The sequence below is a fragment of the Haliotis asinina genome, chromosome 1 (genome assembly GCF_037392515.1).
Source record: "Haliotis asinina isolate JCU_RB_2024 chromosome 1, JCU_Hal_asi_v2, whole genome shotgun sequence".
Classification (NCBI taxonomy): Eukaryota; Metazoa; Mollusca; class Gastropoda; order Lepetellida; family Haliotidae; genus Haliotis; species Haliotis asinina.
In genome coordinates this window covers 40,422,463-40,439,880 of record NC_090280.1, presented here as the reverse complement: position 1 = coordinate 40,439,880, position 17,418 = coordinate 40,422,463, and the positions used below count along the sequence as shown (strand labels likewise).

The 17,418-nt window shown below is 38.7% G+C and overlaps 1 protein-coding gene across 1 annotated transcript; it reads left to right on the top strand.

Moving 5' to 3' along the window:
• The first annotated feature begins 5,963 nt into the window (after positions 1-5,963).
• On the top strand, positions 5,964-8,069 carry LOC137272554 (putative nuclease HARBI1). The gene is given in 5 exon segments (XM_067804944.1): positions 5,964-6,193; positions 6,922-6,996; positions 7,267-7,389; positions 7,941-7,981; positions 7,984-8,069. Coding segments are annotated over 5 exon segments (555 nt in total).
• The last annotated feature ends 9,349 nt before the right edge of the window (positions 8,070-17,418 follow it).

Genomic DNA, 17,418 nt, shown 5'->3' with positions numbered 1-17,418 from the left:
GGTTGATAACGTGCTGTCAAACAAAAAAAGCCAAAATCATTCCTGGTGATTAGGACACGCAAAGCACAGCAATGACTTGCTCTTTTGAGGATTCAGTTCCTTGATAGAATGAATGGAAAAGAGTGTTGAGTTTTTAGTAATTTTGGATCAGTTGATGGAAAGGGACGAAGACAAAATTCATATAGTTCACGTGACTTAGTTTAGCCGCACAACCCCTACCTGAAACAAAAAACAACAACACGATAAATCTCGATATTACATGCTAACGAATTTATCTCGACAAGCACCCTTCCTAAATGCTTTAAATCTGAACTGAAAGAATGGGACGAGCAATCCGATTGTGGCCCTGTAACGTCTTAATTTGTGACCTTACAATTTTGGGGTTCATACCTTTGGGTTCAGTACGAAAGAAAATTGGTCTAACTGAGTGAAACATTTCTAGACTATAATAAAAATTTATACAACTAAGCACAATAGTACCTGAAATGGTGACTTCTGCTTTTAAACAGTCACGTGACCTCGTGCAGCTATTCCACCTTAAAAACTCTTCAATCAAACGTTCGAAATCTACATTGTCATTCACGGTCAAAATTGTAATCTTTCAAGAAGTCATTATTGACATGGAACAACTTAAACAACTGCAACCCTATAAACATGACACTTTTATCAACTTGGGTATCGAGGTTAGGTCAACACAACCTGTATTGGATCATACCGGCCTCGTAAACGACACTCGTTTTAGACTAATCATATTAGACTAAGCGGGAGGTTATTGTAGAACTGTCAACACCTGACAAAATGTACTTGTTCCAGTAAATGGGTCTAGTGTACGCTGTTGTAGACGTGGTATTTGTGGCCTACAAGTTGCAGCATTTCTGTCGCAGAAGTCTTGAAAGAGATGTTCCATGCTGACAAGGCGGAAGTAAACTCATCGGTCATGGCCGCCGCGAGGACGTGTCATGGCGGACTGCGCAACCGGCGAGGAAGAGAGACGTTTTGGACGCTAACCAAGGCTGAACGAATAGAAGAAATAGAAAGAGAAAGTGGATTTATGTGCTAAGTTAAAAACAGAGAGATGGTTTGTTTACACACAATGCAAAATACAGTGGTGTGTTGTTTCAAGGGACGTGCTTGGTCCAGTTTAACATAGAAAAATATATCTACGACACGTGGTTGGTTTTGACATGGGTAGACAAGTCGAGATAATAGAAGCATCTGCAAAAATGTGTCGAGAGCAGGTGTTTGTCATCACTGATCAGTTGGCCAACCATGGGAACTTGACAAAGGGGCAATCACGGATAAATTATTTTGAGAAAATAGCATTAGCATATAGTGTATAATAGTTATTTATTACTGTTAGTTTGACTATATTAACATCAGCTATTACGTATCCTTTAAACTAGCTGTTTAGTTTTCGGGTTATGCATTTAAATGGTTTTTTTCATGTTTTGTCTTTACGTTTCTATATTTGTCACTAGAGCCCACCTTTTAATGGTGTGTTATTATCTGTGTATGTCTTTCTAACCTGCATCGTGAAAAAATATGCATTTCATCGACAGACTCTGAATTCAGCATAATATTCTTGCGACAGTTTCAGTTGGACATCTGTATAAACCTAAGTAAGTGTGTGATTAATATGACATGAATGTTTGAAATGACAGATGTACCATTTCTTAGCATATATGCCTTTCAGTGCAACATACCGTATCCTGATTTAGTCATATTATGTACATCAGGGTGTGATTAGCAAACAACAAGAACAGCAAATGGCCAGGAATACACAATCCTGTTTCAAATACAAAACACGTTAAGATGATGTCGGGCTGACTGCGACGCAAAGCAGGGAGTGCATGTTCAACAGATGTGGCTGTAATACATTCACAAAACTGAGGCGGGGTTCTAGGAGCAGACTCATGACAGTGGAGATGCCTAAATTTCCAGATATTCACAAATCACGAATTTACAAGTTTATGACTTGTATATGAACTATTGCCGGCAGTGATTTATTTACATGGGTACAGTCAGTAAATATCATCTGTTATCACGGTGTGGTGGGATACGTGTTTCAACAGTTATCTATTATGGATATCATTGATGAGGGAGTGTTTTCCGTGTCACAAGCACTACCAAAGAGCAGAAATATTCTCAACTACATCCACGTATATATATAGGTTATCACGCGAGTGTGTTTTGGGATAGTTAAGATCCTGCATTGGGAATAAACTTTGTATTTAGCGAGCCTTGTGTGTATTCCTAATGCAGGATATTAAACGTCCCAAAACACACGAGTGAGATAACCTATTTACCCTACAATGTCATTCTTACTTATTTTTTTTTAAATGTGATTTCATTTGCCATCATGAAAGTAAACATCCTGAGATGTGCTCGTACATCTTTGACGTCACAAATATGTGCGTAGTCATACGTGACGTCACAAGCTCGGTGACGAAGTTATCTACTGATCACTCATTTGACTGCGTTACGTCATGTAGTTACCGGTCACCCTTTATGTTAAAGAGCGTGTCGTTGTCAACAAATATTAACTTAGTTTGAAAAATGACAAAAAACACGTGTGGAGTTGGGGAAAATTTCAGTTAAACTCTTGAACAAGAGATATAACAGGCATTTTGCACTTGTCAACTGACAAAAAGTCAAACACTTCATTCGAGATTTTCCTGGCTGCTGTCCGGGTCAATGAGGGCAAGACGCCTGTGTTTCGGTGCTGGTGAAGTCGTAATCAGTCCCATCTGTCATTACGAGACAACAATTTTCTCTCACCACGGCACTCACAGTACCGTATCCACGGCGGTCAATCTTGACACGAACGCCGACAGATGGCGTGGCGCCAGGTTTGTTTACAGTGTGAAAGTAGTCCCTAAAATTTGCATATGACCTCTATAATTTGCATCGGTATCCATACCGAAAATATCCGTTGGCTTTATCCTGCCGAGAACACTACGCATTGCATGATAATCATTAATAAAGACCTGGGCCCACTTGCACAGAACGATCGTAGAGCTACAATTATTGTAAATCCTTAAGATCGCGATCTTAGGCTTCGGCTACAATCGCCATCCACTTGCACAAAGCGATTGTAGGCTAAGATCATTGTAAGCCACAATCAAAACCTACAATTAGTCCGGACCTATTCTAAGGTCTTAAAATCGGCAAAAATGGCGAGAACGGTGCTATTTTGTAAAGATAATGACAGATGTTTAAGGAGAGAACAGGCTTTCCGAGACAGAACCAAGGAACTCGAGATTTTGAGTGATGAGGAGCTGCATGCGCGATATAGAATGCCTCGTTTGTCGCTGTTTTAGTAACTAGACAAAGTAAATCCATTGATCGAGCACCCCACAAGAAGATCGCACGCCCTTACCCCAGAGATGCAGTTTCTTATGAAGATGAGATTTATTGAGTAAGGGAGCGTTTTTGATTGAAGTGGGTGACCTCCACGGCGTACATCAGTCCAGTGTTTCGAGGTGTTTCAACAGTGTCTGCATGTATCTTAAATGATTGCTCAAATACATACTTACATCCCGCCACGGGAACGTATTCAGCATTGGATCTGACTCTGACTCATTTTTATCTTGAAAAAGCATATGACACAACCTGGAAATATGGCATTTTAATAGATTTACATGGCTTCGGATTGCGAGGCCATTTGCCTCAATTTTTAGCCAATTTCTTAAATGACAATTGCAAGTCCGAGTGGGTTCTACCCTGTCTGATCATTACAATCAGGATCAGGGTGTTCCACAAGGCAGTATTGTGTCTGTCACACTTTTTATTATAAAGATAAATCGTTTATCAAGAGTTTTAAACGATTCAATTGATGGATCGTTATTTGTGGATGATTTTAATATTTCTTGTCGTGGTAAAAATACACATCCCATTGAACGGCAACTGCAATTGTGTTTAAACAAGATTGATAAATGGTGTCTTGAAAACTCATTTGATTTTCTAAATCGAAGACTATCTGCATACATTTGTGTCGTAAATACAAACCACATAAAGACCCTGAACTATCTCTAGATGGCACGCCAATTAAAGTTGTGAAGGAAGCTAAGTTTTTGGGTCTAATCTTTGATTCACACTTAACGTTTTTACCACATATTAAATCCCTTAAAACTAAATGCCTGAAAGCACTTGACTGAAGCACTTGTTGAAAGTTGTTTCAAATTCTAAATGGGGAGGGGATCGAGCAACACTTCTCCATCTAAACTTGATTATGGCTCCATCGTCTGTGGTGGAGCCTGCAAAAGCAACTATTAGATTCTGTCCATGACCAAGGTCTAAGACTTTGTCTTGTCTCCTTTCGAACTTCACCTGTTGACAGCCTGTGTGTCGAGGCTGATGAACCATCTCTTGAGCAGCGACGCATAAAATTAGCTTTACAGTGCATAACGAAACCACATTTGAATGAGTCAAATCCTGGATATTACTGTGTCTTCAATCCTCTGTATGAGGATTTATACAATAGGAAATCTTCTCTTGCTCCGCCTCTTGGTTTAAGAATAAAACCACTTTTTTCTGCTGCCGGCAATGAGCTGGATGATATAACTCCTTTCTTCTCCTCCTTGGCAGTTGGTTAGGCCCCAAGTGGACCTAACATTGACCACATTTAAAAAATCAGAAACGAATTAATTACAATATAAACAAGAATATATATTCAATTAAAACATAAATATAGCAATTATAAATCCTTATTTACAGATGGATGCAAGGACAGTGGCGCAGTGGTTTGTGCCACTGTCATTGGATCCAGAACAATATCTTCTAGAATACCAGATAACAGCTCTATTTTTACTGCAGAAGCATATTAACAGCTCTTAAATATATTCAAAGACACCCTAAATATAAACAATACATAATCGTTTCTGCCTCTCTTTCGTGCATTCAGGCAATTAAAAACCTATCACGTAAATATCCACTTTTAATAGAAATTATTGAACTTTGTAATTATCTTGCTACTGGCCTATACGACACCGTCTTCTGTTGGTTACCCAGCCATGTTGGAATCTCAGGTAACACTTTAGCTGACCTTGGTGCTAAGGCAGCACTCAACAAATCTGTGACACCACTTCTTATTCCCCATACTGATTATAAAGCTACCATTAGATCTTACATCCGTGATCTGATGCAGAAGAAGTGGAACACCCAATTAGGTATCAATACATTACATGCAATAAAACCATATGTTGGTTACACCTACTTGGGTTTTCGGTCCAGATTTGAAGAGGTCATTATACGATGATGTCGTATTGGCCACACCAGGTATACGCATGAATATCTTTTGAAGGGTGAGGATCCTCCGTTCTGCATCCCTTGTGATGAAATTATCACGGTCAAGCATGTCTTGCTTGACTGTGTTGAATATTCCATCACATGGGACAACTATTTCAAATCAAGAACTATGAAGGACCTTTTTAGTAACGTAAGTTCTCATTTAATTATTGCATTTTAAAAGAATTGGATTTACTGACTGACATGTAAATAAATATTTTATGATGTGAAGATTTGATTATGAGATTGATTTGATTATGAGATTGTTAGTGGCTGTATATATTTCCTCAAGGGGGATTGAAGTACCGTAAAATTATTGTCCTCCAGAGAAGGTGCCAAAACATTTGAAATCAAATTTAGCCGTATCATTTCTGTCATTTTAATTTGTAGCTAATATTGCTGAATTGTAAGTCCCCATGGCCTCTGGTACGGTGATCTACCTTCAGTTGTTGGTGATATATAACCTGTGTTTATATTGTATTGTCTGAATAGTGAATAGTCTTAACTTTTCGCGCTAGTTTTAATTCTTATTGCGATACTCTAGTTGTTTTACTGTCCTTCGTTGACAGTTTTTTTACCATATACATAAATTCCTTTTTCCAAGAATGTTCTCGTCACGATATGGCTGCAAAATTGCCGATGTGACGTTAAATATTAACTCACTCACTCACTCAACAATGTCTGCACTGAGCAGTGTGCTGGAGACTGTGACCTTTCCTGAAAGTGCATCATTTCGGCATATAATGTCCGATTTTCACAAAATCGCTGACATGCCCCGAGTACTAGGTCTTGTTGATGGCACACATATACCCATCAAAAGACCAAGCGGAGACGGCGAATCGGCATACGTGTGCCGGAAAGGTTTCCATGCCATCAACGTCCAAGATGTGTGTGATGCAAACCTTAGGTAAAAACGCATAATTATTGAAATGAAATACAGAGACAAAAATCCGTCTTTAGCAAGGACTTGTTATCAGATTATTCCACTAATGTGTGTGCATGGAAATGGGCTGTCACGCCTACTTTACTGTAATGAATTGCACAGCTGATTAGTGTTTACCTTGGGATTGACCGGTCACAGATCCAGGCCTTCAGTGGGTTACATAAAGAGGCACGACTAGGGGTGAATAAGGTTTGGGCGTACGACTGTTTTCATGAATAATGTATCTAAAGTCTTTGCGCATGTCTATGAAATGACCATAACGTTTTCTCATGAAGAAAACAAACGCCACAAATAGTTTTGCACACACATTTAGCAGTATATGACTCTACATCACAATAAACAATGTGATACCAACTTTTTTGAAGCGCCTGTGAAACGAACAATGTAAGTTTTATGTGTTGTTTTTTAAAATTAAAAACGTAACAGGAATCCTTAATGTACTCGTTTATTCTGATACACAATAATATGCATTATGTTTGAATTGAATGTAACAACATGGATAGGTGAACATTTCTTGTAATCTCAAATCAATGGGAAATTGAGTACAAGAGGGAAATTATATGATAATACTAATTGGTGGCAGCAAAGATTTGGTACGTAATGAAATATAATGGTGCTAAGCTGTGTATACTTTCTCAAATATTATTAGTGTTGTTCATGTAACTAATTAAATCCTAAATTGTTTCATTCAGTTTCAGTAATGTTGTTGCAAGGTGGCCAGGAGCGAGTCATGACTCCTTGATCCTTAGCAACAGCCTCTTGGGACAGTCATTTTAATCATCTCCTCCAGATGGATGGCGTATAGGAGTTTCTTGTTTTGCTTTTTTCGGTGTTATTGAAAAATGCCTGTATTTACCCAGTTATAAAATTTCATAAGTATCTAATACAACACATAAGTCATCACAGTCAAGTTTTGGAGTCACTGTAGGCCTATTTATTTCACAAAGAAACTGCCAAAGCAAAAAAAAAATCACACAGACATAATTTAATCAACAATTAGTTGACTGGCTTGTATCTGTTTACATATACGCATGCAGGCCCTGGCTTGTAACACCCATGGTTAACCCGCAGACAAGGCCAGAAGAGCGATATAATGGTGCACACGTGAAGACAAGAAACACCATTGAAAGGGCATTTGGTGTTCTCAAGTCAAGATTCAGGTCAGGACTGTTGGAAAGCAAATACAACAAAAATTATTAGCTTGTCTGAAAGGATCTAGTGAATCTAAATGTATTGATATCTTAGAAACAGTGACACTCATAACTGGGTCTCCATAACACACATTAAGAGACAGACCCGTGAAGGTCCCGGGGTAAAATAGGTCTTCAGCAACCCCAAAAGGCGACTATGCTTGTCGTAGTAGGCGACTAACGGGATCGGGTGGTCAGGCTCGCTGGCTTGTTTGACACATGACATCGGTTCCCAATTATGCAGATCGATGCTCATGTTGTTGATCACTGGATTGTCTGGTCCAGACTCGATTATTTACAGACCGCCACCATATAGCTGAAATATTGCTGAGTGCGGCGTAAAACTAAACTCACTCACTCACTCATTAAGAGACAATTAAAATTACTTCTCTTCAACACCATAAAAAGTTTACCATATTGTTGATGTATTGTGAATAAACCTTTTTTGTCGTTTCTTTTAATATCTAAATTCTATAATTTAAGAAATAATGCAAGAAGTGCCATGCATGAATTATTTTCAGTTGCTTACACAAGTCATCAGGAGGCCTTCAGTTTACCCCACAATGTGTGCACAGATTATTATGTTGGCATTTAAGCTGCATAATTTCTGCATAGATTCAAGGCTGGCCAACCCACCGGTTCTTGAATAGGAACATACCCCAGAAATTGAATATGTTTACCAAGGACCTCTGAATGATGGCCACAGAATAAGGAAGGAGTTAATTCAGAATCAATAAATAAAAAATTCAACAATCTTCATGGTATATATAGCTGGCAGTGATTTGACTGTGTCTAAATATTCTAAAAGCATCTGAGTATGATGTTATTGCTTCAAATGATGCAGTAATGAAAATGTAAGAATTTATCTTTAGCGTATGAGCTATTTATGTGAATTTAATCATGGGGGACAGATTGAAAGGTGAACTCACAGACTTATTTCTTAGCAAACTGAAACTTTCCTCATCGTGTGCCAGTCTCTTTTCTTCAACAGCTTGTCTTTTCTCCTTGTAACGGTAATCCACCATTCCTATGTAATCCACCATTCATGCGGGAATATCTACTCCGGTGAGAGGAGCTAGTGTCAGGTGTTTAATGTACACACCCCTTTTTCCTATATTATTCATTTCTACAAAACCTTCTTTCATAACATTTGGTATCATTTGAAAAATCATATCCTCGCCTTTCTTAGGGCATAAACTGTTTTCTTACATCTATAATCTTGGAAATATGCCTTTACTACAAAGTATAAGAACTTATTCTCTGTAGCTCAAATTCATCAGTTAAATACCTATACCTTCCGTCAAACTAATATTATGATTATAACTTTCAAGTAGTCTAGTTGAGTATTTTCTCAGCTTTCCATCAATGTGTGGATGGATGTATTTACAATCATTATAGTTAGTAATATCATATGTTTTCGGAATTGAAAAAGCACAATTCCTGGGGACTGGGGGTCTGAGACGGATTTCCTGGTCGTTGTCCCCGACGACGTCTGCTCAGTCCCTTTATCTAGTCCATGGTAAGGCGCTTCTGGGGTGCTGGAGATCGCCAGTGCGCTTAGGGACGATGGAGGAGGACCTCAGGAGGCCGGGCATGGGTAAATATGAAGAACTAAGATCATACGTCGAATATTTCTCACCTGATGAAGAAGAAAGAACATACTTCGAAACGTCGTGACTCTTCACAATAAAGCCGTTGTCATCCATAAAAACTCTTGTCTTTATGTGTATCACTTCTAAATGCCCATCAAAGACTCTATGGGTAAATATGCTTCAACTTCTTCATATGCTCTATGGGGGCTTTGAATAGCCAACTTTAAGGATTACTATCTACTAGGCATCCAGAGAGTATGTCTAAGGTTATTCCTTTCTTTTAAGCCATATGGTGAAGTGTGTATAGTTCCTTGACTGATAGTCCGTGCTTACATAGTCCCTTGAATATAGTTTTGTGTGTTTGGCACACCCAGTTCCACAAGTTGTAACTGTCTGACAGGCAACATTGTACTGTACATTTTCTAAGATTGAAGTTAATAACACAATGTCATTGTCATCCAATCTGTGTTTGTTCATCTTTGACTCCTAGCATAATATACACCTGGAAATTAATCAAGCAACACCCCAATTTTTTCTATTGGAGCAACTTTGAAGTGTTCTGACAATCAAAATATGCCGGGTTGATATAGTTTGACACTTTTTTATTCAACAGACGATCTCTGACAAACAACTTAAAGGGAAAAAGTATCAAGACTTTGCTTTATTGCAACGAAATCCAAATTCTTAAAACTGTCTTAAATTCATGAAAAAATGGACACAATTTACTATTCATCCACAGACGTTGTTGTCAGGTGTATTAACACAAATGTCACATGGAAAGAAAGAACAGTCATCTGAGAGTCTGCACACCGACTTTCATCAATATCTAGTGTGTCCTCCCTGCGCACGCACCACCGATTCCAGACGCCTCCTCATTCCTTGGATGAGTCTCCGGATCTGATTCTGGGGGATCCTGTTCCACTCCTCATGCAGGGCAGCCGTCAATTCGTTGAGATTATGGACTGGTGGGTCTCTCTGCCTCACACGACGGCCAATAAAGTCCCACAAATGTTCAATGGGGTTGAGGTCAGGGCTCATGGCAGGCCATGGAATTCTGTCAATTGCATTTTGCCGCAAAAAATCATTTACAGCATGCGCCCTGTGAGGTCTAGCATTGTCGTCCATAAATATGGGTCTCGTTGCCAGAGGATGGTTCTCAAAATGAGGTACCACAGCCCTGTCAAGAACCTCCTGTTGGTAACGAACACCGTTAAGGTTGCCACGGATGGTAATGATATCCAACTTGCAGTTCATGGAAATGCACCCCCATACCATAACGGAACCTCCCCCAAAGGCCACAGTCTCCTGGATGTTCCGTGGAGCCATTGCTGTGTTCCTCTGCCTCCAGACCCGAGTACGACCGTCCACCATGTGCAGCAAGAACCGGCTCTCATCTGAGAAATGGACCTTCCTCCAAGAGGCAATGTTCCAGTGCAAACGGTCATTACACCAGGCCAGTCGGGCTGCCTTATGGGCTGGAGACAGTCTGGGTCGCTTGATTGGCCTCCTTGCCCGGTATCCTGCAGCTTTCAGACGATTCCGAACAGTCCTGTTCGAGATGGGTCTCCCTGGAAGCCACTCCTGTCTCAACCGAGAGCTCGAGTCGAAGGACCTGCGCCGTACAAGTCTCAGTAAAGCTCTGTCCTCCCGGACTGTGGTCTTCCTGGGTCTTCCTGGTCTAGGCAGGTCTTTAACTTCATTAGTGGCCCGGTATTTTTTCAAAAGTTTTGAAATTATGGAATGATGTCGTCCGATTTGAGTCCCGATTTGTCTTAGAGACATACCAGCATTCCTCATGCCGATTATTTGCCAACGAGTGGCCTCTGATAATTTCCTACGTGCCATGACATTGAAATGAATGAAAAACCGAATGCAATCGACAACCTGCGCTTGTAAACACCCCAGGGAAAAAGTGCATTTTTCGAAAGTTGAGGTTAAAGCAATGCACGTGCGCTGTGCAAGCTTCACGCGCGTCATATCAACCCATGAAAAGCTCATGCTGTATGTCAATACATCAAAATTGAATAATCAATCATCAAAATTACTTCGTTAAACTTTGTTAAGTTTTTATGTGTCTTTGAATTTGGTGTTGCTTAATTAATTTCCATATGTATAGTTTCATTATGGAAACGTCCCTTTGGACACGTGTGTGGAAGTTTGGTTTGTCTACAGCTGCTTTTCCGTCTGGTATTTGTATGTTACGTACTAGAACTAAGGCAGTGACACCTCATCATATCGCGAGGGGTCGTCTGCCGATGTAACGCTGCTCAGTGGCCAGTCTCTTCCTTTCAGTTTTCAGCCTATCACTCCCATCACTCAGTATTTTATGCAATACTTCCATCTTCTCCCTCACCAGATTGACAACTGTACGAAGCTTTGGAGATTTGGACTTGGACACTATTAAAAAAAAAGAAAATAACCCAGTTAACTGCATGTGCGCATGATCGATGCAATGTAGCACATTATGCTTAAATATTGAACATAAATTAAGAAACGCAATATTATGATAAATGTACCATGAACGCATTTCACATATGCTTACATGTAGTACTGGCACATCTCTTGAAGAGACAATAACAATGTCATTGAATATTCGGTAAGGTGCACAATATGTATAGTGTTTAGACAATTGTATAAAGTAAAATTCTTTTATTTCCAACTTTGCATAATTTTTCTATGCACAAGCATTACCTTTGATCAGCAGTAATGGAATACCTTTAGCACATTATTCTGAATCAGTAACTGATATTTGATGGATTTAACTATAACATACGTGCTATTATTGAAAGTGTAAATATACAACATTGAACATAACAGCCTGTTGGCAAAGCTGTTAGTGATCTTGAACTTTCAATGTCTGCTGATATGCTTGCATCAAGGTCTTGAGTGTCAACGTGGTCAAAGTATGCCCCATCTGAAGAAGAACTGAACATGTTCTTCACAAACATACATGGTAATAATTAACTACATTTACTACATTTACATGAATGAAGTGAATCTGATGCTGTAAGTACCCTTTTCTTATGTAAAACTCAATGTGCACTTTCCAATAAGAGAATGATAACATGTTATGCACTTACTGTCACTTAAACCACTTTCATCTCCACCAGGAATGCCATCTATTTGAAAAGCAGGTATTAGATAACCTGAAATAAGGTTTGAAAGTAATGAATAGGTTTGAAATGTTAACACTTCGGTGATAATATAAATATTTGACGATGCAAAAAAATTCTCTAACACCCTCTTAACGAGATAAACATGTATGAACGATTCTTAATTTAATTTAGACTCCAAATCTTATAGAGGAGTTGGAGCAGGCTGTAATTTATTGATGTTAGTGCTTAAAGGAATTCACATGAAACTGTATCATGTTTCCATGAATAAGATTTGTCTGAAATTCCTACCTTGTATTTATGAGGAAAACTTAATCATCACATTTTCAGACTAATAATTATAACAATAAAAACTCGATCTTCGTGTTCTCACACAGTGGTTACATTAAATGCGAATGAGCATTTCAGTATTATTGATGTTTATGCTGTATTCAATGATGCTTTGACAAAACGTACAGTCCTGTACAAGTCTTACGTTATACATCTATCATTTTTAAACTACTTCATTTCGTTCCACTTCTACTTAACATTCGCCCCATCCGCTGACGGCAGTGACCCTTCGAAAACGTACACACAGCTGTGTAAACTAATGGAAACATGGCAACTTAGTGGTAAAGAATATTGTTTTAGGCTGTTCGATTAAAGATGACTACCTGCTTTCGGCAATATTATATCCAGCTATTGAGAAGAAATACGATCAGGATATAAAGTCGTATGCAGAAATGTTCTAGTACCCATTATAAACGGTACATTTGCAAATTGTGATTGTTCTTAGTATTGGACTTACTTTTCGGCTATGTTTTCCCAAATGTCCGCCTTTCCCTTGCTCGTCACTGTTGGGGAGAATGGTGCGAACAAAACGTCATTATTGCGTGTCACTTCATCCGTCAACACGGACAGCTCTTGTTCAGTAAAATTACTGCGGCGCACTCTCTTCTCTGTTGACATTTTGACAAGTTGCAACAATGTGTCGTCTGCCGATACGGCAAGGGAGGTAACTCTACACTGTAACCATTAAAGCGTGAGGTTGTTTCATTACCTCAGTAGATGAAGACTTCGATCTTAGCTAAGATCGCTATCTTAAATTCATGCCGTCTTATAATCTCGCGAAGATCGTCTTTGTGCTAGTGGATTAAGGCTATGAATGGTGATTGTAAAGTTGATTGTAGGGGCCTAAGATTGATTGTTTCTAAGAATGCTCTGTGCAAGCGGGCCCTGGCATACATGTTTACCTACTATTTTGATCTCATTGCCTTGATATCCCACATCAATAAGCAAACACTATCTTGACCTATATAATGCATTTATGTTCATGTCATATCATTGAACAAGAGCTCCAATATATGTTGTATTTGACATAACAAATGTGAAAGGCTGCACTACCATTTAATGTAATTGTGTCTTATGGCATTGAACCACACATTGAAACTTGGTATTGTTATTAAGTTTGTATTGTGAAGAAAAAGAAGAGGCAAAATAGCAATTATCATTTGCCCCATTATGTAGTAATGGAAAATGGTGTTCCCATTGTCAATCTAACTCCTGCTGTTGGCATGTTGACCTCTGGCAATGCTCATACTTGCAGCGATGATCTCCTAACGCTGAGTGAGATTCTGATGCTTACTACATTACCTCCACCGTGTATTTTGTCCTGTGTTAGTTAAAATCACAACCGAGTTAGTCTGTCATACAGACCCTGGAACAAATATTTCCAAGCAAGTAAGTCCTGACTTACAGTAATTCAGATTTGAAATCATCAACAGGGTTCCAGCTGATAATATTCTTGATCTACAATGTCATTATTATTTGTTCTCGTCACGATATAGGTTCGGATAAATATTAACTCACTCCTTTTATGATTATTGAATTATTCTTGTGTAAAATATTCCATTTCAAGGCCCAGATGTTACTTTAGTTCTGAATGTGTCCTTAGATATGTTCGCTGAAATATCATTCCGAGTGATGCTGTTAATCATTAATATCTTGATCTCACCGCGCTACTACCGAGTCTGATCTTGGAAGCCACCCATACGTTGTGATGCTATTGAATTCATCAGGCTATATTTTAGCTTTGCAAAGATGCAATAAAGGAAAACTTTGGAAAACGTTTGGCTGTGTGTTGATGCAACTAGTATGTGTTATCCATTTTCATTGTTACTGTGCCCTTCGATCATTCCCTTGCCACTACCCATGGTGACAATCAGGCATTTGGGAGACTGAAACGCTTTTGTTATGACTTTTAATGCACACTGAAATGGGGGCCAACCAGGCGGAGTGCCATAACAAATTAACACAGACTCTTGTTTGAATTTGTATGGATGGTCCAAGACGGCCTATGTGAGAGTGATCACTTCCCTACCATTCTCAAAACAAGCAACCCTGGTGATGATCCACCTGTATCAAGGAGGAACTTCGCCAGGGCTGATTGGTCATTATATGAAACACTGTGTGTTGAACACTTGAAGCATGATCTTTTTAGAAACAGTCAAGATCCTGTACAGTCGATCTTCTAAATGACATTGCTGACAGAGCAATTCCACAGTCCTCTGCAACTCCACACCTTCGCAAACCATGGTTTAATAATGAGTGTAGACAGGCCAGAAAGAGTAAGAAGAAAGCTGAAAAATGTTTTCGCAAACATCCGATAGTCCATAATTTAAACAAAGTTAAAATCTTAAAAGCCAAGGCTAGACGTGTCTTTAAACTGAATAAGCGTCAGTCTTGGAGGAACTATGTTTCCCAAATAAATCCTCGCACACCAATTTCAAAGGTGTGGAACATGATCCAACGAATAAAAGGTAAAGGATCAAAATCTACTTTTCAGCATCTAAAGGATGGTGATAATGTATTAACTAATAAAGGTGACATAGCCAATAAAATTGCCGAAACACTTGCCAAACATTCTTCATCATCCAATTATGTTCCTGAGTTTCAAAAGTATCAGAAACAACAAGAGCAGAAAAGAATCAATTTTAACTCAGACAACGATGAAGATTATAACGAATTATTTTCGTTACATCAGCTCCATACCGTCCTTGAGCAAGCTCATGATACAGCAACAGGGGCTGATAACATACATTATCAGCTCTTGAAGCATTTGCCTGAATCGTGTTTAGAAATCCTTTCAGAAATTTTTGATCAAATATGGACTTCATATAATTTCCCACCTTCCTGACGTAATGCAATTGTAGTCCCTATTCCGAAGCCTGGTCGGGATCACACTGATCCGTCTAACTACAGACCAATCTCCTTAACAAGTTGTGTCTGTAAAACCATGGAGCGAATGGTAAACAATAGATTAACATGGTATCTTGAAACCAATAATCTTATAACAAATATTCAATGTGGTTTCAGGAAAAAATCGTAGTACCATTGATTATCTGGTACGATTAGAATCCTTTGTCAAAAATGCTCTGGTAAATAACCAACCTGCAGTATCGATCTTCTTAGATCTCGACAAAGCATACGATACAACCTGGAAGCATGGCATTTTAAAGGATTTACATGACTTCGGTTTAAGGGGTCGTTTACCCCTTTTTACATCACAGTTTTTACAAGACAGGCAGTTTCCAGTCCGAGTCGGTTCAACCCTGTCTAACCATCATAATCCGGATCAGGGTGTTTCACAATTCAGTATTTTGTCTCTAACACTGTTTAGCATCAAGATAAACAGTTTATCCAAGGTTTAAAATGATTCAAATGATGGATCACTTTTTGTGGATGGTAAAAATATGCATACTATTGAACGGCAACTGCAGTTGTCCTTAAAATAAATAAATGGTGTCATGAAAACGGCTTTAAATTTTCTGAGTCGAAAAACAATTGTATGCATTTCTGTAGAAAATACAAACCGCATAAAGACCCAGAACTGTTTTTAAATGGCACTCCCATCAAAGTTGTTAAGGAGGCCAAGTTCATGTTATCATCGACTCACATTTAACTTTTCGCCCCATATCAAATCCCTAAAATCTAAATGCCTGGAGGCACTTGATTTACTGAAAGTCGTGTCTAATTCAAGGGAGGGGGGATCAAGCTACTCTCATACACCTATACAGATCACATGTCCTCTCAAAGCTTGATTATGGCTAAATCGTTTATGGTGGAGCAACTTGAAACTATTAGACTCTGTCCATCACCAAGGTCTAAGACTTTGTCTTGGATCCTTTAGAACATCTCCTGTTGACAGTCTGTACGTAGAGGCTGATGAACCATCTCTTACACAACCCTGTATTAAATTATCTTTACAGTGTATCACAAAACTATACTCTAACGAATCTAACCCTGCCTATAAGTGTGTCTTCAATCCTCTCTATGAGGATTTGTATAGCAGAAAGTCTTCTCTTGTTCCACCTCTTGGGCTCAGAATAAAGCCGTTTATTGCTGCTGTTGGTATTGAGTTGGAAAACATATCTCCTTCCCGACTTCTCTCTTCTCCTCCGTGGGAACTGGTTAGGCCACAAGTTGACCTAACATTAACATCATTTACAAAATCAGAAACTAATGACCTACAATATAAACAAGAATACAATCAATTAAAACATAAATATAGCAATTATAAATCCTTATTTACAGATCGGTCCAAGAACGATGACGCAGTGGATGGTGCCACTGTCATTGGATCAAGAACAATATCTTCTAGATTAATATTATAGATTAATAATATAAATAAATTACAGGCAATAAAACCTGGTTATACCTACTTGGTTTGTCAGTCCAGATTTGAAGAGGTAATCATGCGGCGATGTCGCATTGGTCACACACGATATACAGATATATATTTGCTTAAAGGTGAGGATCCTCCGTTTTGTATCCCTTGAGAAGAAAGAATCAATTGAAGCATATGCTGCTTGACTGTGTTGAGTATTCCAGCACAAGGGATCAGTATTTTAATTCCCAAACTATGAAGGATCTTTTTAATAACACAAGTTCTCATTTAATCATTGCGTTTTTAAAAGAATTAGACTTATTAACTGAATTGTAAATAGATAAATATTTTATTATTGGAAGTTTAAATTCTTAACTGCGCTTGCTAGTGACTGTATCCTCAAAGGGGTTGAAGTACCGTAAAATTGTTGTCCTCATGTGAGGGTACGTAAGTCCACAAACATTCAAAATGATTTCTAAATTTCCAGGTATTTAATCGTAATCGTAGAATAAGTGTCTTTTTATTCTATGGCCAGATTTCACAAATTGCTGACGGCTGAGGGGATGATGTAAATCCAGCTAGGGTCCATGCAGGTAGCAAAAGCACTGTAAGTCCCCATGGTCCCTAGTATGGTGATCTACTTTCTGTT